The sequence below is a fragment of the Ruditapes philippinarum genome, unplaced genomic scaffold (assembly GCF_026571515.1).
Source record: "Ruditapes philippinarum isolate M1 unplaced genomic scaffold, ASM2657151v2 ctg11362_1_1_1_1, whole genome shotgun sequence".
Taxonomy (NCBI): Eukaryota; Metazoa; Mollusca; class Bivalvia; order Venerida; family Veneridae; genus Ruditapes; species Ruditapes philippinarum.
This window is the reverse complement of record NW_026856913.1, coordinates 385-25,450: the sequence shown is the minus strand read 5'-3', so window position 1 is coordinate 25,450 and position 25,066 is coordinate 385. Positions and strand designations below refer to the sequence as shown.

At 32.6% G+C, this 25,066-nt stretch overlaps 1 protein-coding gene across 1 annotated transcript; it reads right to left on the bottom strand.

Annotated features, from left to right (window-relative positions):
- Positions 1-305: 305 nt before the first annotated feature.
- On the bottom strand, positions 306-24,280 carry LOC132748125 (bifunctional arginine demethylase and lysyl-hydroxylase JMJD6-like). The gene is made up of 9 exons (XM_060737668.1): positions 24,121-24,280; positions 16,802-17,013; positions 15,157-15,309; positions 14,420-14,520; positions 12,446-12,541; positions 9,064-9,211; positions 7,392-7,580; positions 6,420-6,568; positions 306-3,917 (listed from the first exon to the last, which is right to left on the bottom strand). Exons 1-9 carry the CDS (start codon positions 24,173-24,175, stop codon positions 3,728-3,730), a joined length of 1,293 nt encoding a protein of 430 aa, XP_060593651.1. The 5' UTR covers positions 24,176-24,280; the 3' UTR covers positions 306-3,727.
- Positions 24,281-25,066: the final 786 nt, after the last annotated feature.

Below are 25,066 nucleotides of genomic sequence, written 5' to 3'. Positions count from 1 at the left end.
AAAATGACTAAAACTAAATTTACAAAACGAATGAAAGAATTCGCTCAAGTGAAAATCGTCCCAGGCGGGATCAATCCCGAATCCACAGGAGTACGTTATTCATGTTTGGTGAGCTCAACATTTGGTGGGCTGGCTTCGCGGCAAATTGTTTAAAAAGGCAGTGGTCTGAAATTGTAATACCAAATTCATACTCTGGAAAAGTACAACAAACAATACCTATCTCCCTTCCATAGCAGCTTCACAGAAACATATTTTCCAACATGTGTGACCAAAATAAGGGAGAACAAGAGAAAAGAGAAACCTGGTTTTTCAGTATTTATTTTTTTAAGTAAAATATGAATGAACAAATGATTGCATATCTTAACTAACGGTGTATTATCTACAGATGACAAGAAAAATATGTCGCACAGTACGTAAAGAAAACAATACAAGTCAATACAATATCAATTAACTATATAATGTATCTTATTGTTTATTTTAGTCCCTTGATTTAATAATGAAGAAAGAAAATCAGGTAACATTCACAAGTTACCTAATGTCAGATCAAGCTGGCAAATAAGTACCACATAGACACCACCAACCTTCCGAAAGCTAGCTGCATACCCTCTTCTTCACACGAAAGAATCAGTAAGTATCAGACAGGGATTTAAACCTTCAATTATCAGGGGCAAAAAAAACCAGCTATGACCTTAAACAAAACACTTTTAATAAAAAGAATCAAAAGTTTAAATGTCTCTTGTATTTGCAACTGCTCATTTTATAAGTCAAGATTCAATAAACCAATATATTTATATATATATAAATAATATATTTATATATAAGTGATGCTTTGACAACACCTTGATTTCTTCTTGATCATATAAAATTTACTAGTACTTCAATAGATATCTTTAAGTAAAACATGAAAAGAAATCAAATAAAAATAACTGCAAAATAAAACATTTAAAGCATTTAAAGTAACTAATTCCATAAGAATTTGTGCTGTAAATCTTGTAACTTTGACAATAAGGTTTGGTGACATATTATACATGTATATAAAAGATGTCTTAAACATACAGATACCCAGTTTTTTGTTGCAAACTGGGTGTTGCTATGTAATGATGGGTGACACAGACCCCACAATATCTCTGACAAAATATCACTAGAAAAAGTTTATAAATTGATAAAGCTTTCCAAAATACTACCTACTGCATCCTTTATGATTAAACATCAGGATGAAGGAAAAACAATAAATTCAGTTATTACAAATTAAATTCAGCAACATGAACTCTGCACACATTAAATACAGAATAAAAGCAAGCAAATGAAAAACTATTACAACTTTCATAACAAAGTTTTCACAAGCAACCAATCATAATATAGTCTATAAATAACCATGTTTAATTATTTGTAAAACTGGTGAATTAGTTTTGATTTTACTCATCTACTAGTCACATCAGTTATAAGACAGGGGGTCTAAATCTTACATTGTAATAGCAGCATTTAAACTTTCAAATGAGATTGGTTCAAATTCACCTCACAAATACTTGTTCATAAAGTTTAACAGACAGTTTTTGATACATATGTTTAAGAGACAAAAATCTCAGGAAAGTGGCGCTCAATTTCATAGTAAGTTTGTATGTTTCACTGTGAAATTCAAGAATTTCATCTAGTATCAATATCACTTTATTGCAGAAGTATCAGACAGCAGCAGCAAGTACAAGTTTCAATTTAAATATTCCATTTTAATTACACTCCAGACACAGACAAAATGGAATTAACACTAAACTGTTGAATATAAAAACGAAACAAAAATTTTAATTATTGAAGGTAACAAAAAAAAAACACCCAAAAAACATGACATTTGATAGTGGTAAATGTCTCCGATAGGTGATTATATGAAGGCGTATTTCTACGATAAATGTCTGAAATAATGTTTTTATTAACAAGATTTGTCTGGCTTTTCCCATATTTATAAACCCTTTAAAACTTTAAGTATTTCAGAATTTTAAAATAAGACACCATTTACAGATACACAAATTAACTTGCAGACAAGCTGAGTTTTACAGTCGCAAAAACGGAGACTTAAAAAATTTAATTTTCTTTTTTTGTATAGAATTTTGCTATTTTTTATTTAACAGCAATAACAGTCCATGCGATATTTGATAATATTTCCAGAATTAATACCAATAAAATTTTCAAAATCTAAAACTTGTTCACTTTGACCTTCAGAATTCTAAAGATAGTTAAAATGATTATTTCTGATATATTTGTGATATAACCTTAATATAATAATCCCAGTTTCAATTTAAAACTTATATGCTCAAATATTGCCTAAATGTTGAGCTAGCCGTGGGATTTTTTTTCTTCTTATTTTTGTGAGTTTTCAAGATTAAAATACAAAATTACAGTATTCTAAATTCCAATAAGACCTATCTCCTGCCTATATCTTATGTAATCTACTCCTTGATAATTTCAAATATTTGATATTTTTGACAAGACTATGGCTAACACCACTGTAGATAAATCTATGAAATATCATTAGATATGATACATCTACACATGATTTATACAAATTCCAATTTTGCTTACTTATTACAATAATGCCCAGTTCAAATACATATTTGTATTTTAGACAACAATTTTGAATCAAACTCAGTCAACAAAATACCACCTGCTTAAGGTAAATGGGTAAGGAGTTACATTTTGGATACTATAAAAGTACACCAAAAAAAGGCTTTTATGAAATAAAAATAAAAAGCATTTATGAGGCATAATGGGCCTTCAAACAAAATCTTTTGAACAGATCAAATATAAATTATGTTATACAATAGGTAACATCTGGAGAACTGTGAGATGATACAATATAAAAGGAAATACTGTCATTTCTGACTTACAGTTATAATGGAGGGAATTTGTATAAGTTATTTAGCAAAATTACCTGAAAAAAAAATCTACATGTGAAGCCTTTTGCTACCTTTGCAATAACAGAATATTGCTCGATAAATAAGAATAGATGGTCTTTTTATTAGGAAAAATACATCCCCAATGAAATTAACCTTGGTTAAATAACATAAAACCAAAAGGTATAAGCTTATTGAAAGTACCAAGATGTCATACATCAAAGATATCAGTCAATGAGGTGCTACAAAGTACAGAGAATGACTGTAACAGAAAGCAGGATGGAAAGAAAAAGAATGAGAGAATTTATAATAATTGAAGAGACATAAAAAAATAACAGTATATTAAACGTAAATTGGTTCACCAATAACAAGTAATGACAAATTCTTTGGGTTATATTCACAAGTAAATTGGGTCACTTTACAAGAAATTGGGTCACTTCACAAGGCAATCATTAAAAGATGCTTGTAAAATAGCTTCAGTAACTTCAACACAAGTTACACTAGCACATAAGCACTGGCAAAATAAACACATGTTTAAAAGCATATTTGCAGCTGTAATTCTGCTTGATAAACATTTAATAAAAATTTGCAAAAACAATGATTCCTTCAGAAAAAATAACAAACAATGCAAAAAACATGAAACTGTCACTTCCTCTAGAAATGTAGTGCATAATTTATTGCTATGTTAAATGTAATGACTCCAAGATGAATGCATAATACAACTTTTAAAACTATGACCTGAAAAAAATGTTATTGATAAATTCAGATATGAACATTTGTCATTATTTCCGGTATTAAAGCACTCTAAAACAGTAGTGTGTAAGTAGTTTACACACCATTCTTTGTTATCTGGAGTTCTTTGGTGTACTTGAGATGCTGCGATGACTTCGGCTTGACGTGTCAGCACTGCTGCACGATGAGGAACGCCGAGCGCGACGCTGGTTGCTGCCATTGGGTGTTACTGACCTTGACCTTGATCCAGATCCTGACCTTGAACCTGACCTTCCCTTTGACCCAGATCGAGAAACTCTTCTCCTGTAATAAAGTAATGCAGAAAATTGTTAAACTAATAAGGCTTACAAATTTCATACAGCATAAAACATGTAGAGACAAAAAAATATGATCAAGAGTGAAAAAAAAATAATTTGAACACCATGTTCATAATGTAAACCAAACCATGACAGTTACATCTAAATGAGTAAATATAGGAACTTAACTTTCATAAAAAATTCCACAATTTCACAAACCATGGAGTGGAATCTGCACTACACTTTTTTTTTCAATCATAACTAGAAATGTGTCCATAGGACACGGGTGCCCCCCTATTCCGGCCACTGTTTTGTCAATCTTATGACTCGAGGTCAAATCTTTTTGGGCTACATGTGCCACAAGTTAAAAACTAAAAATCTTTTACTAAGCAAAGGGCAAGAACTTTACAAATACTGAATAAATCCACAAGCAAACCCAAAGTGTGTAAGTACACATGCTGACCAACTTTCTTGAAAACTTTCAGGCCTACAGGTCAAATACTTTTTCTAAGCTATGCATGCTGATCAACATTTCTGTAAAGTTTTATGACAATAGGTCAAATACTTTTTGAGCTATGTGCCACACAAGTTGAAAATTGCAAATTTTTACTAAGTCAAGGGCAATAACTAAGGGTGTAACGGTTTACCGGTATACCGATATATTGCAATATGAAAAAATAAATTTCGAACCGCGGTACGATTTTTGGAAAACCGGTATTTTATAAAAATCATCATTTTCAATTAATTGCCTTCTAATTTTGTACAAATTTCACATAAAATCTTTAATTGGCAAAATTTGTTGGGGCCAACGTAAGATAAAAGTATCCGACAACTAGTACACTTAAAAGTCAATAAGCGGCCGCATAATTTACATAAGCGGCCCAGATGTGAAAGGTCACACGCGACTAGTTTTGTTTATCAAATTGTGTGACACTACTTTCTATTTATTCCTTACATTTTTATTAAGTTTCTACTAAAAATATATACATATAATAATAATATATAAATGTTACTCCATCTTTACATCAAAACATATACACGACAATACGTATTGCAATATATTGCAATACGCTTCAGCAAAATGGCAATATATTGCAATATGGTTTTTGCTGTATTGTTACACCCCTAGCAATAACTCTGACAAAACAGAATAAATTCTCAAGCGAAACCCCAGGTGCACAACTTCACATGCAGATCAAGTTTCCAGTAAAGTTTCATAACTCTAGGTCAAATCCTTTTTGAGTTATATGCCACACAAGTTGAAAATTGGAAAGTTTTTACTAAGTCAAGGGCAATAACTCCACAAATACTAAATAAATCCACACAAAAATACCCAGTTGCACAACTTCACATGCTGAGCAACATAAATGTAAGGACCATGACTCTAGGTCAAATACTTTTTGAGTAACATGGGACACAAGTTGAAAATTGCAAATTTTTACTATATCAAGGGTAATAACTTTACAAATACTAAATAAATCCACACAAAAATACCCAGGTGCACAGCTTCACATGCTGAGCAACATTACTGTAAAGTTTTATGACTCTAGGTCAAACACTAGTTGAGCTATGTGCAACACAAAATGAGAACGGACGGACGGACAGACAGACGGACAAGGGTAAATCTAAATGTCCCCCCCTAAAGTGGGGGCACAATAAAATCTGATTGAAGGTGACAAATTTACTACATATCCAAAGCATATATATTTAGATAAACATTCACAATTATTTCTGCTTTAACATAAGAACAGTTTATAAACTCCAACTGCACTTTACATTATATGATACATGCACCAATTCCATGTTATGACCTTGACCTTTGAGCTAGGAACTAGAGTCTTGCAAGCAACATATTGTTTACATATGTTGGTCGTATCCACCAATTTATTCAGAAACCCCATCTTTAATTCAGAGGTCATAGACAAGACGCAAAGTATGTTTAAATACAGTTAAACACCTTCTCCCCCAACAAAACATTTTATGGCAGGAGCATATAAACCTAACAACAGCCCTTAATTTTAAAATTTTCACAAAGTTCACAAAAGGGCCATTTTCTTTCTTCAAATCCATGTTACAGTTATAGGCCTTGGAGAGAGTCCTATTATGCTCTAAAAGAAGTGTATAAAATTTCAATATGTTTCAAAGCCAGATGCAAATGGAATATGAATATATCTGAGGTGGTACGCAAACTTTTTACATAAATTCTAAGAAAAAGGGGCACAATTCTGTTAAAATGCTTGATAGTGTTACCTCCTGTCTACAGGTTGGGGGCATGATGGTGAACAAGTTTGCAAAGTTTCAAAGCCATATGCCAATGCACTTTAAAAATATTTGAGGTGTTACACAAACTTTAACATAACAAACTTTTACATAGATAAGCAAACGCTCGAGTGACTAGGATAGCTCTACTTATCATATTCTCATCAAATTTTAAAGGTGCTTAAAAAGGGCTAGAAGGCTATACCACCACCTCCCATTCATCAACAGTAACAACATGGTAGCAACATACCTTTTATTTTTTGATGCCCTTCCCGAGTCAGTGTCTGAATCTGAGGTACTAGAGCTAGATGACCCAGAGCTGCTACTGTCAGAGTTGAAGCCTGTCGGAACCTGAAGGTCAACTTTCTCTGCCATTGCTGCAACTTCTGGCCGTACCTCCTGAATCATCATCATTATTTGATTAAAACTGATTTAATTTAAACATGTATTAAGTATAACCCTATACATCCAACAAAATCTATGGTATATATTATATATTTCATTATTATATATGATACTGATACCTGTTCAAACCTATTATACCTTTTTTTCCCATATTTTTTCATATACAATATTCACATTGTAACAACATTAATTACAAATCAGGGCAATGAAAATACTTCATACAAAATATACAAAACCATTTTACTACTTTATGTTAATATTTTTTTGATGTTCACATGACAAATGTCTTAGTGTGATATCAGAGCAGTAATTTTACAAAGTTATGTAATGATAATTAAAAGCAGCACATCTCTTGATACATGATATTTTTTCTGACTTCTTAAATATGTAGTCAGCTTATATAATAAAGGAGTTAAAAAATCTGGAAAAAGTGTGATCCCTCGGAAGCATTAATTACGACAAAATTACATGAAAATTGCAGTGAGTCTGTACCTGAGGGACAATGAAAAAGTGCAACATCCCTCACACCCTCTAGCACCGGCTTGAGCGGTACTCAAAACCTAGTCTTAGGCACTAATTTTTGTTCTTAAATTACTTTCACATTAAAACATATGTAGAAATTATTCTAAATAGGTTATGAAAACTTATACACAAATATACATAATAGTGCTTGTAAATTCCGTCATATTTTGCATGAGATTTAAAAAGTTTTAATCATGAAAATTTACCTATTTCTTAAACTGTTCATATATATTCCTAACAATTGATTTTCTGAAAAAATTGTTAACTCACTTGGAGACACAAAGTTATTTTTTACCTGTAATTTCTTTAACCATTTCTTTGAAAGTTTAGGTCTTCCTCTGACAGTTTTATGCCAGACAATTGGAAAGTTTACAACACTACAGAAGTTTTGTGTTACAGCAATACTGTCATCAAGGTTGAGTACAACATGCCACCAGCCTCCAGGTATAAATACAGTCTCTCCAGGTCCCTGTAATATCTCTAACTGAAATACACAATATAAGATATTTAACAAGAGCTGTCCGTAAGACAGCGCGCTCGACTTTTTTATTGCTTGCCAATAAAAAAAGTTTTTGCAGTAAAAGGCAATACAAGAATCTCTGTATTTTTAAAGTGAACAATGGCCATGAGCATTAAGATATTTAGTGAAGAATTATTTTATTATGACATAATTTATGGTAAAGTGAACAAGTGGATAGGAATGAATTTTTTTAGATTTTTTAAGTTTTTTAGTGCTTGCCTATAATACAAAACATTGACAGTTAAGGGCCATAATTCAAATAAAATCTTTGACAGAATTACCTTCTCCTGGACATGTTTGGGAATCATGATTGTAAACAAGTATTCCAACTTTCAAATTAATATCTCAAACAGTTCAGTCAAAAAGTGGACTGGTACTAAAAACTTAACCAAGATTCTAAGTCGATAAAAGGCCTTAATTTTTAAAACAAATCCTTGACAGAGTTACCTTCTCTTGCGTACAGATGGGGTAATGATGTGAAATAGCATTAAAAGTTTCAAAGCAATATCTCAAAGGGTTAAGGCAATAAGTGGATTTTACCCATATTCAATGTATTTTCTAAGTCAAAAAGGGGCATAATTCTGTCAAAAACCTTGACAGAGTTATGTCCTCTTGTCTGTTGATGAAGGTCGTGATGGTAAACAAGTATGGTCAGTTTCAAAGCAATACCTCCAATGGTTTTGAAATAAAGTGAGGTGGTACAAAAAACTTAACCAAGCTCAATACACTTTCTAAGTCAAAAAAGGGCCATAATTCTGTCAAAAACCTTGACAGAGTTATGTACTCTTGTCTGTAGATGGAGGTTATGATGGTGAACAAGTATGGTAAGTTTCAAAGCCATACTTGTAATACTTCTGAAATAAAGTGGGGTGGTACGAAAAACTTAACCAAGGTGTGACGCCAACGCCGACGCCAACGCCGACGCCGACGCCGGGGCGAGTAGGATAGCTCCCCTTTTCATAGAAAAGTCGAGCTAAAAATTCATAAAAATTGTTATAAGGTTCATAAAAAATATTATCTCTATTTATACCTTTAATTTGTTGGCAAAGTTCAAATGAAATAATGACTCCTTTGTTAGTCATGTAAGTATTTAAATCAATTCAATTTCTCATTTTAACTAAGAATTCAAAATAAATTTTAAGCAGTCTGTTTTAATGCAAAACCTCCAAAATAATGATAATTTATAAAACTATAAAGATCATTAGTTTAAATGTACATTTTTACTGTTTAATACTTTTGTTTGTGTAATTGACTAAAAACTGACAGTAATCCTTGCTTCCCTCCCATCCTCCTTGGACAGTCAGTCAGTACTTTTTCCATCTAGAAATGCATCACCACAAAATCATACTCAAATTTCTTGATTTCAATATAATTAACATAATTTCCTAGAATTGATAAACCTCCTTAATTATACTATAGTTTTAAGGTAGCAGTAAAAAAATCTCACTGGTTTACAGTCCTTTGGCCAGGTGGGTAGTTGTGTGCGTGGATACATGACCTTGAACCATGTGACAGCCTCATCTCTTTGTTTACCCCCCTCTGATGATTTTACTTTGATCAGATCTTTTGCTGTATGAGTTGGCAATAAACACCATCTGTGACAAAATAAATAGGAAAAACTAGAACTGCCACTATCATGGCGTGAATACCCCCGCATACCACTTTGTCAGAATCAACAGTGGCCATTTAGAGCTCAAGGACAACCTCCCTGCCAAATCTGAGGTTACTAAGCCAGTGCATTGCTAAGTTATGTATTCTACATGCTTCAAATGTCAAAATCAATACATTGCGGACAGGACATTCTTTAGCAATTAAGAAGAAAAGCTTTTTTTGTCAAGGTCCCTGTGACCTTGACCTTTGACCCATTGACCTCAAAATCAATAGGGGTCACCTTATAGTCATGATCAACATCCATGCCAAATATGAAGACTGTGGGTCAAAGGAATCTTAAGTTAATGGGTGGACAAACTTTTTGAAGTCAAAGTCCCTATGACCTTGACCTTTGATCCAGTGACCTCAAAATCAAAAGGGGTCATCTACTAATCATGATCAACATCCATGCCAAATATGAAGACTGTTGGTCAAAGGAATCTATAGTTATTGGGCAGACAAACTTTTTGAAGTCAAAGTCCCTGTGACCTTTGACCTGGTGACCTCAAAATCAATAGGGGTCATCTACTAATCATGACTAACCTCCATGCCAAATATGAAGACTGTGGGTCAAAGGAATCTTAAGTTATAGGGCGGACAAGCTTTTTGAAGTCAAGGCCCCTGTGACCTTGACCTTTGACCTGGTGACCTCAAAGTCAATAGGGGTCATCTACTAATCATGACTAACCTCCATGCCAAATATGAAGACTGGGGGTCAAAGGAATCTTAAGTTATAGGGCGGACAAGCTTTTTGAAGTCAAGGCCCCTGTGACCTTGACCTTTGACCTCAAAGTCAATAGGGGTCATCTACTAATCATGACTAACCTCCATGCCAAATATGAAGACTGTGGGTCAAAGGAATCTTAAGTTAATGGGCGGACAAGCTTTTTGAAGTCAAGGCCCCTGTGACCTTGACCTTTGACCTGGTGACCTCAAAGTCAATAGGGGTCATCTACTAATCATGACTTGCCTTCATGCCAAATATGAAGACTGTGGGTCAAAGAAATCTTAAGTTATTGGGCGGACAAGCTTTTTGAAGTCAAGGCCCCTGTGACCTTGACCTTTGACCTGGTGACCTCAAAATCAATAGGGGCCATCTACTTATCATGACTTACCTCCATGCCAAATATGAAGACTGTGGGTCAAAGGAATCTTAAGTTATTGGGCGGACAAGCTTTTTGAAGTCAAGGCCCCTGTGACCTTGACCTTTGACCTAGTGACCTCAAAATCAATAGGGGTCATCTACTTATCATGACTAACCTCCATGCCAAATATGACGACTGTAGGTCAAAGGAATCTTACGTTATTGGGCGGACAAGCTTTTTGAAGTCAAGGCCCCTGTGACCTTGACCTTTGACCTAAAAATCAATAGGGGTCATCTACTAATCATGACTAACCACCATGCCAAATATGAAGACTAAGGGTCAAAGGAATCTCAAGTTATTGGGCGGACAAGAAAAAACCGACGGACAGCCGGACGACCGGACAGCCGGACGGACGGACGGACAAGCTGATTCCAGTATACCCCCCTTACAACTTTGTTGTGCGGGGGTATAAATATTTTACCCGATAGTCAAAAAAATATAAAATCATTGTATTTAAGGTATGAGCCCCCTAATGGGCACTATAAGGAACTATAAAATTGACAACATAGGTCAGTTATATATCTTAAAAGACACAAGAATGCAAAATTTAAACAAAGTTTACCGTATGGTTCACGAGTTATGGAGATTTTTCTTAAGTAAAACTTGGCTATTAGAAGGGCTCTTTTAAAGAAATGAGAAACTCTAAATATTCTATTTTATAATCATTATGAAAAAATGTTTTCCTATAGAACTATAGAACATTTTTGAGAAACAAATAATAGCATTCAGCTAACAAATGACCCAGCAAAATTATTATTTCTACTCAAAATGTCTGAAATATGTATATAAATGTTACCCTACCCCACCCATTTTAAGTACTTTTTGATCATTTTTCTACTTGAAGGGCCTTTTTCAAAGTATCCCTTAAATTTACTCAAATCAGGGGCTGTTTTCAAAGTTTGCATAAATTTTCTTAAAAGTATAGTGGTTGCGCTTGTCAAATATAAAATACTTTTACCGTTTAGTTTTTAGTTTATTTGTCTTTGAAAATATCAGGTACCATATTTGATAAAAAAATTGGCACAATTTAGCCAATAAATACCAATAATAATTTCATAATTAAAATGAAACGCTTTTCTCTTCTCAAGAGTGATATGAGAGACACAAATAATGTTCAAAGAAAGAAAAAAAAAGTTGCCGCTTTTGGGGCTTGAACCCACGCCCCTCAGTTACAATGCAGTTGACAGTAGTTCTAGCCTATTTGAATACTCTTCAAAGTGGAGGTAATGCATTAGGTGGATCATACCTTAATTTACAAACTAATAACTTGTATAAAAGTTAAAACTGCCTTTTTTTGGATGCCTCTAAAAGTAAGGTATACATGTACTAATTCACAGTATATACATAATAACATTTTTAAATATTTTTTTTGTTAAGGTTTTGACAAACTAATTCTGCTCAGTCTACTGACCTAGAATATTGAAAATTTTACACTTTATTGTATTTCCAAACTTAAAGCAGAAATGACAAAAAAGATTCTAGAAAATTTCAGTAGAAACCCTTGTAAAGGCTATTTTAATGAAGTGTTCAATCATTAGTTTCAAACCTTCCTTCCAATTTAGTTATTTGTAAAGTAAGAGAAGGTATAAAAACCAATTGGCAACACATTACAATTAAAACAAACAAATCATAAAGACAGGTTTAGTTACTTTCAATGTAATTCAAAGTAAATCATATCATATTTTGTAATCTTATTAAACCTTTAGTCTGCTGTTGGCAAAAAATTTCTGCCCATGCGACCAGATAGATGCAATCTGACCATGGTCTGCACAGTTCGCTACCCAGTCAGCACTTATTTTCAAATTTTCCTTAAATAAAAATTGGTTTTACTCACACTAAACGATGGACAAGTTCACTTAGCATAGTAAGGATTAATCATGTTCTATGTACATGAATTTAATGTTACTTATGTAAGTATCCTTGTTTATTGTTGATCTTTCTTATTACTGTGATTCATATCTCATGTAACATGACCCTTAATTGGTTTATAAAATGTATTTGTTTAGTTAGTTCAATGTATTTCAATGTGTTTACCTTTTATATCCTGTAATAAGGGCATTCCAGGCACTGGTTCCCAGAGGGTCTATATGAATACCTGTCCCTGACCTTGCTGACCCCATAACAAACCACCTGCTCAATATGATAATATTGTATGTAATACATGTTACGACGTACAATCAATAGGGAAGTAAAAGATGGATAAGATGAACTGTTTTAGGCTGATTTATTTAGGTCTCATCTATTCTCAAAAACATTTTCATAACAAATATAAAATAAAAACATTTAAAGATTGTTTAATCTTTAAAATGACACAGGACTGACATATATCATTCCCATTACTAGTTGTGTTGAAATTTCTATTCTGAGACATGCAAAATAGTATTTACAATAAAAAAAATGATTGAGTTTACATAATTCCAACAGCTAGATTTTCCAGTCTGTTCATAAAACGCTTAATTGGAAGTTTTTGTTGTAAACCTTTTACGCTTTGCTTAGTAGAGCATATTTTGTGAGCAATGAGGAGTATACATGTAGTATTGTATGTATCAATTTATACATTTACTAATTAGACAAGAGCTTTTTATGTGTCTTTTCCTGGTAATTATATAATCAATTATACCAGTAATGTAACATATACTTGTTTTATGGGGAAAAATGATGATGCTTAGAATGAATGTACTTTTAAACTGAAAATCTTCAAATCTTTAATCTAATCTAATCCTTTAACCCCACTAAATTTGAGTAATTTACTCATCCTGCGGTCCATTGTTTGCTTAAAGTTGCCTCATGATCAACAAGAGGGCCATGATGGCCCTGAGGTCGCTCACCTTCACCGGAGCGGGCCCAGTTTAAACCCCAGGGCTTTTATTTTACTACACACATATAATGTAAAATAATGATTCCCCCCCCCCCCCGACAGGGCCAATTTTAACCCAAGGGCTTTTATTTGAACAAACTTGGTAGAAACCCATAAGAAGATGTTTCATGCTAAACATCTAAGCTCTAGCTCATTTGGTTTTTTAAAAGAAGATTTTTTAAGTTTTTACTGTACACATATAGTTAAAAACAATGACACCCCTGGGGCGGGGCCAGTTTTGACCCCCGAGCTTTAATTTGAACAAACTTTGTAGACACTCACTAGAAGATGTTTCATGCTTAATATCTAAACTCTAGCTATTTGGGTTTTTTCAAAGAAGACTTTTAAGTTTTTGCTATACACATATAAGAAAATCAATGAACCCCTGGGGCGGGACCAATTTTGACCCCAGGGCTTTTATTTGAACAAACTTGGTAGACACCCATTAGAACATGTTTCATGCTAAATATCTTAGCTCTAACTCTTTGAGTTCTTTAAAAGAAGATTTTCTAAGTTTTTACTATATGCATATAGGGAAAATCACTGACCGCCTGGGGCTGGGCCAATTTTGACCCCAGGGCTTTTATTTGAACAAGCTTGGTAGACACTCACTAGAAGATGGTTCATGCCAAATATCTAAGCTCTTGCTCTCTGGGTTTTTTAAAAGAAGGTATTTAAAGTTTTTTCTTTCGGTTGCCATTGCAACCAGAGTTCTGCATGGAATTAAATTCTTTGAACAATTTTTAAAGGTGACCACCAAACGAACATTCCTGTGAAGTTTGGATGAAATTGGCTTAGTGGTTTATGAGGAGATTGCATTTAAAGTAAAAGTTTACGGACGGCCGGACGCCGGACGAAAAGCGAGCACAAAAGCTCACCCTCTCACTTTGTGACAGGTGAGCTAAAAGGGTATTTTGCCTTTTGATTACACTTGATATTAAGGCTCTATAGTGTTATTGCATAGATAAAACTTGTTCTTTCAAACCCAACTACAAGCCTCCCTCTTTGTTGTTTTCTATTGTATAATCATATTTCAACTGTGTACATTAGCAACTGCAAATTCTACATTTCTGCCATAACGTTTATGAGCTGACATATTGGTTCAAAATGTTACAACACATTCATATCATGTTTGTTGTTTACAACATTACCTATAAGGTGGCCTTTTGTCTTCACCAGCATATCTAAATAAATCATCCTGAAAGAACTTTGGCACTTGATAATCTTCTAACAAACGATTTTTCTTTGCATGCTGCAAAATAAAATACAACACACAAGATCATACAGAAATTCTAGCATGCCATTTATTTTTCCCTTTTCTTAACCAATAACCTGCCAGACCCAAAAGTTGATAAGACATTGCCACCAGTATAGAACCAGGGTAGCCTGAAAATCAGTGCAGCTTGACCAGGCTCTTTACTGTTGGGCTTATCAACTCAAATATTCATTTTGATATCAAAAATATAAAATAAAAATACAAATTGAGATGTCATTACACCAGTGTTCTTGACAACTAATACATGTATTTTCAGGGCTTGTCAAGTTGATAGTAAAATAAGAGCCTTAGTAATATAAGCATTAACAAGGAACATAGTTATGAGTCTTGGATATAAACCAAAGAATTTTTTAAGTTCAAACCGGGCCATATTTCTGTCAAAATCAATACTAGATTTATGGGCCTTTCTTTTATGCTCTCAAATAAGTGTGTGAAATTACAAGCAAATTTCATTTGTAAATGATTTGATGTTTCATGCAAAACTTTAACCGAAGTGTTACCATAACGCTGAAGCCGGTGAGTAGGATAACCCTACTATTCTTGGAATAAGCAAGCTAAAATAATAAAGTTATATATCAAAACATAATAACAAAAGTCACTTTACAAATGTACCTCTCCATAGCTACTGTCAAATATATACAATGGACTGTCATCTTTATTATTCTGCATGTATTGTGTAAAATATTTCATCTTCATCTTCACAGAATAACCCTCGTCATCCTCACCACATTTAAACTTCTGGTTACGATATTTTTTGGACAACCTCTGAAAATATTACAAAAATGTACATAACATGTGAAGAAACTTGAATATAGATAGAACTGTATCAATGGCAATTTCAGTCACATGACCTGAGACAATTGATTTTATGGCAAATGCTTAATAGTACCCGACAATTTAAATTAAACCTTATTCTAATACTTTGAACCCATATCTTCATGGTAACATGAGACCATAAAATCATTTAGAGTGAAAATTTTAAAATATCATTATGTACCAACTGATAAACGAATGGTGCAGACAATGAACAGATGGCACATGCTGACTGATCTTGGTCCCAAGTGTATATTCCATATTCTAACACGACCCGCATTTTTCCCTATTTAACATAGAAGAACCTAAAGTGCGTGTTATTATGCTATAAAATCACTATTTGACGTTCTATATTTAGACATGTGACGTAATCATTATACATGTGAGGTAACCACTATAAAATCCGACGCGCTGACAATAAGTACAGAAACAAATAAGGCGCAATTTTGCTTAGTATTAGGTATGCAGCATGTATTTGTTGATGTTGTGTTAGAATCAAAATAATATTTCCAAACCGGTGATTTTATCGCTGGATCAAATCACTGTTTGTCGTTCGGATGCGCATCATTATATCACTCGGTCTAAGCCCTCATGATATAATTCCTCGCAACCGAACACCAAACAGTGATGTTATTGAGTGATAAAATCACAGTTTGGGATATATTATTTCTTAAGCAACCAACAGGTTAATCCAACAGCATAAGTCTAGACTGAATACTTAAAAATGTTAATAAAAGCAACTTTTTCCTTTGACAGAGTTAAAAATAATGTTAATATAATAAATGTTATAATTAAATTACTTTTTGCCAACAATAAGCAATATACTTCCTTCAAAATAAATCTGTAAGATTCAATCTAAATATTCTTTACATGTAGTATTACTTATATTTTTAACAACTATCAGAGACATATCTAAAGTTTTCAACTTGTGATTTTGTAACTTACTGTACTGATATATCAAAGTAGTATTTTTCTTTTATTTAATACCTTTGAAAATAATTAAATAGCTAATTTATTTAATGTTGTCCCTATGCACCTTTTATTCATTTTCACCATGTAATAAAAGCTAGAGTCTGTTTCCCGGAACTAACAGTAGACTGTACTGCTGTCACATTAGGAAACAAGATAGTGACATGTGACAGTAGAAACTGAACATTGAGAGACAGACATTTCAACAACAAGGATAACTCTCCAATGAGGGCACCAGGGTACATGTGGGTCGATCCACTATCAATAAACTTTACAGCTTTTTCTAATGCTACAAAATGTCACTTTAAAATCTCAAAGAGATATTATGTCAGCAGCATTTAATGTCATTGCACCCCAAAATATAATACATGTGCAAAGCTTACATATTGAAATCCCTATAATAAATAACTGACGCTCAATTAAATGTAAAAACAATTGCTTAATAAAGTCCATTATAATACAAACAGTTTCTCACATCTAGAGTCCACTTCTGTTCAGCATGCCAATCATCCTGTAAATGGGTGATAACAACTGGGGTGTAGGTACGCTCATATTTATCTTGGAATTCCTCCACAGTTAATGTTCGAGCATCTACTCTTTCCACATTATCTTTAACAGAGGACTTTGACAGGTCAACTGTTTCATGATATCCATGCTTAAACCAACCATCTGGATCTGAGCTCAACTCTGTAATAACACAAAAACGTATCTACCATATTTAATTTGCACTTGATGGTAATTGTCATAATACCAAAATAAACCTACAACAAGTACAATAAATATATGCTCTGACAAATGAATCATGATCAGAATCAGATCTGACCAAATATGAATTTGGCCCATGGAACATCACAACCCTTTACAAACATGGGTCCACTTTTATTTCTGAAGTATTTGCACCTGAACTGTATCTCAGATTTTGACAAATCCTATAGTCTGACATTTGAGACAACTCTAAAAACGACTTCAGCAACTGAGAAAAAAACAGAAAGTTAGTCACAGACAAGATGCATGTCTTGGACAACAGCAAAGTGAAAATTATAGTGCATCCCTAATTTACTTTAAGGCAATTCATTTCATCAATCAAAAAGCCAATTAAATCAAAGGTGCTGGTTGATTGAAAGGATATAAAGAGATGAGACTTATAAATTTGTAGAAGTTCCTTAATTTAAGTTAATAATTAAAGAAATGCCAAAAATTATGATGGTCATTAAACAAATAAATAACCATTAATAAGCCACGGACTTCACCTTAAAGTTGAATAATGCCATAAATTACAAATTTGAAATTTTTGTTCTAGGCTGTATGATGAATTGCCTTTGGAAGACAGTAATAACTATACTAAAAGAATTATAACTAAAAGCCTAACAAAGTTTTCCCTAAGAAATGGCCCTAATACTACTACCTAATATCAGAGTTTTTGGGATTCCATTGTAGTTTAAAGAGGTTTATTTGACTTTATTGTTGCTTTTTACATCTTTTACCCAAATGGTAATTCAAAACCATCAATATTGATAATATACAGATGAAATTACTGTCATTATATTAAAGCAATTGATTTTTTTCCAACAGGACTACATTGTACATGTACATGTACTTGTACATTTATATGTGATATTGATCAGTCTGCGGTGATTTGTGACTGTGACTTTCCGCTTGCCTTTTGTTTGTTTCATTTTTAGGCCTTTTCCCAACAGTATTTCAGTCAAATAGGTGGGTAGTTTCCTAACCATTGTTCCTGGAGAGTTACACCAGTACTAGACTACCTTCCTCCGTGCTAAACTACCAAAGCATCTCCCGGGGATCAAACCCACGCCAGAGAGGTAACTGGATTAGAAGTCATAGACTCTAACCCCTCGACCACGGAGGCGGTCCCGCTTGCCTTTAAAAGTGTCCGCTCTGACAAAGCGGAAAGTGCAGAAGTTGCTTGAGCTGTACTGTTTTTGCATGTTTATGTTTACTACTAGTAGAACTAAATTCTACTACTAGGTTCAGGAAAGTTCTGTTTCATATCTACTGGTCAGGGGTCATCAACTGCACACTTTTTCAACATTTTTCCATATCAGATTTCATAATTCTAAAGCTACAGATCTGAAAATATGACACAGTACTACTAGGTACTTCTAACTAACAAACTACTGGTAGTTTGTTTAGTTTTGATGATGTTGACACCTACATTTGAGGTTTGTCAAGGAGGGTATCAAAATTATCTTAATTGTCCACACTACAGTACCATATGTCTGGACAGATACATACAGTTAAAAACTTTGGCGTTTTAATTTTTAACAATTATACAATATTTCAGAAGTAAGTGCTGAAGTTTTGGATATTCTGTTGTTTACCCTGCAAATGATTAAAGCTAGTAATAAAAGGTCAGGTATTGCACTCTTGATGTCCAAATTTTTAACATCAATGTTCTAGAAATAGACAATAAAATAATATGAAATTAGGCAAAGCCTATGAACGGGAAAGTCGATAAAAATTCCTTTCATTTTTTTCTGTTTTAAAGATGTCATTAGGTATTTCATACACCCCTTCCGTTTTCACTCAGAACGCTTGACATTTACAATTTATCCGAAAAGTTGAGATTTGTTCCGTTATCGGAATACTCTGTCTTTTATCAATGGGTTACATTGTAAATGGCGGCGCCTCACTAGGACTGACACTGAAAATCTAATTGATTGGTAAAGAATTCTATCAGTGTTTTTTTCTCTACTTTGGGAATGGGGCCGGTACCAGACTGATTGGGAAAAAAATGCGTTATTTTGACTAAAATTGGGAATTTTTTTAATGCATTTTTTCAGCTACAAATGAGATTAGACATCATGAATAAAGATAGCTAACAGCTTCTACTGTCAAAATAGAACTATTGAGTGGTGATTTATATGAATCTGTTGGATTTAAATGATCTTAGAAAAATCACTTGGCCTTGTGGGTATTTTGAACAGCCGTTTTGGGAATTAAACTTTGGAAATTGGGAATTTTAATGTCTATTTTCTATTGGGAATGGTACCGTTTTAGGGTAGTAGTTATATAAAGAAAAAAAACACTGTCTATATTTGTCAGATCTAGTCAGGTGCCACCATTTTTAATGTAACTCAAGTATAACATGCGAGGCATTCCCATAACCAACAATCCCAACTTTGCTTATTAATAATAATCCTCGAGTATTCCGAGTGAAAACGAAAGCGGTGCATGAAATGGTGTTTGGACTTTACACCTCCTAGATGTTTCATCCCTAGACGTTTCACCCTCAAAACCCTGGTCTTTTCACCTCCACTTTTTAAATTTGATAAATATATGAAATAAATACCATTATGGTTTATAATATTATATATAATATAACACATACTTGCAAACAACTACATTCATGATATAAAGAAGATTTTTCTGACAAAAATATAGTGAAATTTCCCTGGGAAAATAATTATAAATATATATGAGTTACTTATATATATTTATATCTCACTCTTTGTTAAATTAAAATTCTGAATGTATTTTGGGCTGAAGGCCTTATATTACTAAATAAACTCATTGTCATTGTCTGAAAGAATTATCAGCTATAAGTCTACATGTATATATTATTTCATTTTTTTTTTGTTATCCAAAATTTAAATACCATAAAAAAGTATTGATTGATTAAAATATGTTTTTATATAACAGATAAGAACAATTAGAAGTGTGAAACAATTTTGAATAAAGCATTATAACACTTATTTTTTTTTTTTTTTTTTTTTTATTTATACATTTTAGGAACATAGCACAAAATACAAAATATAAAATCATACAGTTAAGAGATAACATAAATAAATCATATATATAAAATGAGATCATAAAACAGCATAAAAGAGCACACTTTTGTCATAAAAAATAAAATAAGAGGTACTATGCACCTATGGATAGCCCATTAAGCTAAATGCTTATTTCAATGGGGTCCATAGAAATAAAAACTAACATAATTTTACCCTTCCCCCCCCCCCCCCTAAAAAACAAACAAGATAAAAAATAAACTAACTAACTTTGGTCAAATTTTGGTTGAAAAAGGAAATATATTTATAAAAGTATGCCTTTTTAAAATAAGCCTAGTATTACTATCACAGAAATATTTGATCACAGTGCCTAACACATTAGTTGTACACATATATATCTTCTGAAAGACTTTTATAGCTTTCTAGTAGGTACTTTTTAACAGATTTTTGTATTGCACAAAATTATTAATGGATTTTATATATTCTGGCAGATCATTCCAGTCTTTAATTCCATATAATAAAAGGTCTGTTTCATCACAGAATTACACTGGGGGACAATAAAATTAAAATTGCTTGATCTAGTATTGTAAAATCTTGCATCAGCACAACATCTAAAGTCGGCTCTAAGGTATGATGGACTCTTTTTTGTAAAAAATCTTTATACATATGATTTAGTCTTAACTTTTTACTCTGTTTTCTACATTTAACCAATTTAATTTTTCAAACTCATACACTGTTACAGAAGTTCTGGGCGGTAAGTTTTGGACAAATCTTAATACCTTATTTCTGAGTAATTTGTAACTTTCTTTTCAAATGTTTTTGATAAACCTTCATACCAAGAGGAACAAGAGTAGTCAAAATGACACTGAATCAGGGCTGAACATAAAAGCTGTTTTGTTTTAGTATCTAAAAGTCTGCTCTGCCTGTATAAAACTTGAGCTTGGCATTCACTTTAGAAATAATGTTATTAACAATAGTTTCCCCCAGATAAATCACTATTGATATAAAGACCAAGATACTTGACTAAATTAGTACCCTTTATGCTATGACCATTACATGTAACAGTAAATTGTTCTTGCTTTTGTAATTTTTCTTTTGGGGCCAAATAGCATACATTCTGTTTTACCAAGGGGAGTGACAGCTATTGTCTACGAGCCATTCTGAACAGCTTTCTAGGGCTGTCCCAAGTTTTTCTGAGATGAAATTCGGGTCTTTATGTGAGAATAAGATAGTGCTGTCATCTGCATAGAGTATTAACTTGCAATCATTATCAATACTTAAAATCATATCATTTACGTAGCACAGAAAAAGCAACGGCCCTAGAATACTACCTTGGGGGACGCCACATGTCACACTATTATATTATTATATATAATATTATAAACCATAATAAACACTGGTTTATTAATTACTAAATAAGCACCTTTAGAAGTGTGTAACTTATAGTTCTTATTAGTTTTTATAAAATAGGAAATAAAATTATATGATGAAAATAACAGTGTTTATTTTAATGTTATGTTATTGTATAGTGCATACATTGTAGATATAGTAATTGGCTCTGAATAAAATTTAGTAAATCTGATCATTTTGTTTTTACAAAAAGAGTCCATCATACCTTAGAGCCGACTTTAGATGTTGTGCTGATGCAAGATTTTACAATACTAGATCAAGCAATTTTAATTTTATTGTCCCCCAGTGTAATTCTGTGATGAAACAGACCTTTTATTATAATGGAATTAAAGACTGGAATGATCTGCCAGAATATATAAAATCCATTAATAATTTTGTGCAATACAAAAAATCTGTTAAAAAGTACCTACTAGAAAGCTATAAAAGTCTTTCAGAAGATATATATGTGTACAACTAATGTGTTAGGCACTGTGATCAAATATTTCTGTGATAGTAATACTAGGCTTATTTTAAAAAGGGCATACTTTTATAAATATATTTCCTTTTTCAACCAAAATTTTGACCAAAGTTAGTTAGTTTATTTTTTATCTTGTTTGTTTTTTAGGGGGGGGGGGGGGGGAAGGGTTAAAATTATGTTAGTTTTTATTTCTATGGACCCCATTGGAAATAAGCATTTAGCTTAATGGGCTATCCATAGGTGCATAGTACCTCTTATTTTATTTTTTATGACAAAAGTGTGCTCTTTTATGCTGTTTTATGATCTCATTTTATATATATGATTTATTTATGTTATCTCTTAACTGTATGATTTTATATTTTGTATTTTGTGCTATGTTCCTAAAATGTATAAATAAAAAAAAAAAAAAAAAAAAAAATAAGTGTTTATAATGCTTTATTCAAAATTGTTTCACACTTCTAATTGTTCTTATCTGTTATATAAAAACATATTTTAATCAATCAATACTTTTTTATGGTATTTAAATTTTGGATAACAAAAAAAAAATGAAATAATATATACATGTAGACTTATAGCTGATAATTCTTTCAGACAATGACAATGAGTTTATTTAGTAATATAAGGCCTTCAGCCCAAAATACATTCAGAATTTTAATTTAACAAAGAGTGAGATATAAATATATATAAGTAACTCATATATATTTATAATTATTTTCCCAGGGAAATTTCACTATATTTTTGTCAGAAAAATCTTCTTTATATCATGAATGTAGTTGTTTGCAAGTATGTGTTATATTATATATAATATTATAAACCATAATGGTATTTATTTCATATATTTATCAAATTTAAAAAGTGGAGGTGAAAAGACCAGGGTTTTGAGGGTGAAACGTCTAGGGATGAAACATCTAGGAGGTGTAAAGTCCAAACACCATTTCGATTCATGAAATACCGAATTGCACCTTTACAACAGAAAAATGAACAATTTTTTAAACTGACTTCCCAGTTCTTAGGCTTTGCCTAATTTCATATTGGAATAAACATGGGTGAATTTTCTTTTTAAAAAAAAGCTACTGATTGATCGACAACCACTAAACAAAGGAAAAACCTAAATCACCTTATCAGGCATTTTCTTGGTCGTACAGGTTTGATGGTTCAAATTGTCCAATTTTGGTGGTCCCCAACCAGTATAGTTTATTTTATGCTTGTCATCAGAGCAACAGATAAGCTTTAAAAGTGAATTGGGTATTACTCCATCTTTTCTTTTGGAATTGGGTATTGGCTCCATTTAATTGGGTATTCCAAAACTCGATACCCTATGATTTCAAGATCAATTGGGTATTCAATTATGAAAATTTTATGGTTTCAATATAAATGAAATTTTACTGTTTTAAAAAGAAAATAGGATTAACAATTTACTAGAACTTTTCACAATTGTTTTATTTTTTATATAAAATGCTCAAGTTATATTTCATAAATTTTTTTTTAACAAGTTCGTTTTCTGACTGATTTTTGATTATTTACGATTGTTTTGTTTCAAATCATTTTCCCTTTTGTACGACGCCATATTGCTTTCAAAGCGTCTATTAATACAGGTGGGACCTACTTATTGACGGTCTCCACAAAATTAACGTCTCTGCCGGTCTGTGAAGACCGTCGACCTGAGTAGACAAACGACGGTGTCATGCTTTATTGATTTGACTTAGTCGGTCTTTGGAGCGGGGACCGTCGAAAGACCGGAGACCGTTTATTAGTTAGCATTGATTCGGGAATATTCGGATAGCATGCATATCGCTATTATTTGTCCAAAACTACGTGCATACGACAGATTAATTTTACGGTGATGAAAATGACAATACGCACAGGTTTTTAAGACAATTGCGTATTTTATTTTTTTTAATGGGTTTTGATACGCATTCTTAAAAAATCAATTGCGTATTTTATGAAATTAATTGCGTAAATACGCACCTTATCTGTTGCTCTGTTGTCATTATCATTACAGCCTTCAGTGTTATTTGCAGAAATAATTTCATGAACGATTATTTTGTAAAAAGTTGACTTGGGGGTCGAATTGACCAAGAGACGAGTTGACTCGAAATTGTTAGAAATTGGCCGTGAATAATTTCAGATGTTCTCTATTTAAGTTATATCAGTTCAATGGATCTATCATATAAGTACCTGGTCGAGCTTTTAACTTTGCTTCCCTCACACGTTTTCTTGTTCTGTGGTCCATTCATACGGAAAAACGCAGTATTTCAAAGACTATTTTTCTGGAAAATTTTGGTTGCACCAATTTCTACGACAAAGTGTTTCGCACGTACGCACATTTCCGGTAGTTACTCGATTTATGCATAGATATTAAATCAAAGAATGAATCGATTAAATGTAAAGCAATTTCACTAGCTACTAGCTAGAACTGTTAAAGGACAAAATGTTCATCTACGGGATCTAGTCTAGTATATTGGAACCCAAAACTAAACGAATATGCATGCATTTTTGTTACTATGCTTTTTGTCTTTTTGTTTTGTTGCAGTTTTCAATATAGACATACACAAACTCTTGGGGAATGTGGGGACAGCAGCCCAAAAAAGCAACTGTATATTGTTTGTTTAAGAATACTTTGGTATATGTATGAATAAAAAATTTAATTAAATAATATTATGAGTTTTGTAAATTGTCTGATAGAACATTATTCTCAAGATATTTAATAAACAATCAATCGCAAGTTTCCGTCGTCTGAATGTTGATGCCATAGGATTTAGGCGCGTTGATTGGTCACTACCCTCGGGGCAACCCCCCCCCCCCCCCCTCACCCACTCTAGAACCCTCCTACCTCTCATAACCATGTAAACTGCAGTTTTTATCATTTTAAATATGTTTTAATATTTGGTATATGCTTTTAATTCAGTTAGATATCTACCTTCATCTCCCACAAAAATAAAAAAAAATGATATATTTATATTTAGTAAAGATATATGACTCGCCGCTCATTTGTCAGCGCTCATCTTAATATGAACTTCATATAACTCCAACATTTTTTCACCAATTTTCAATATCTTGGTACCAAATGGTAGTGAATTGATTACTCTTAAAGGAATTTAAGCTGTCATTACAATCATTTCAA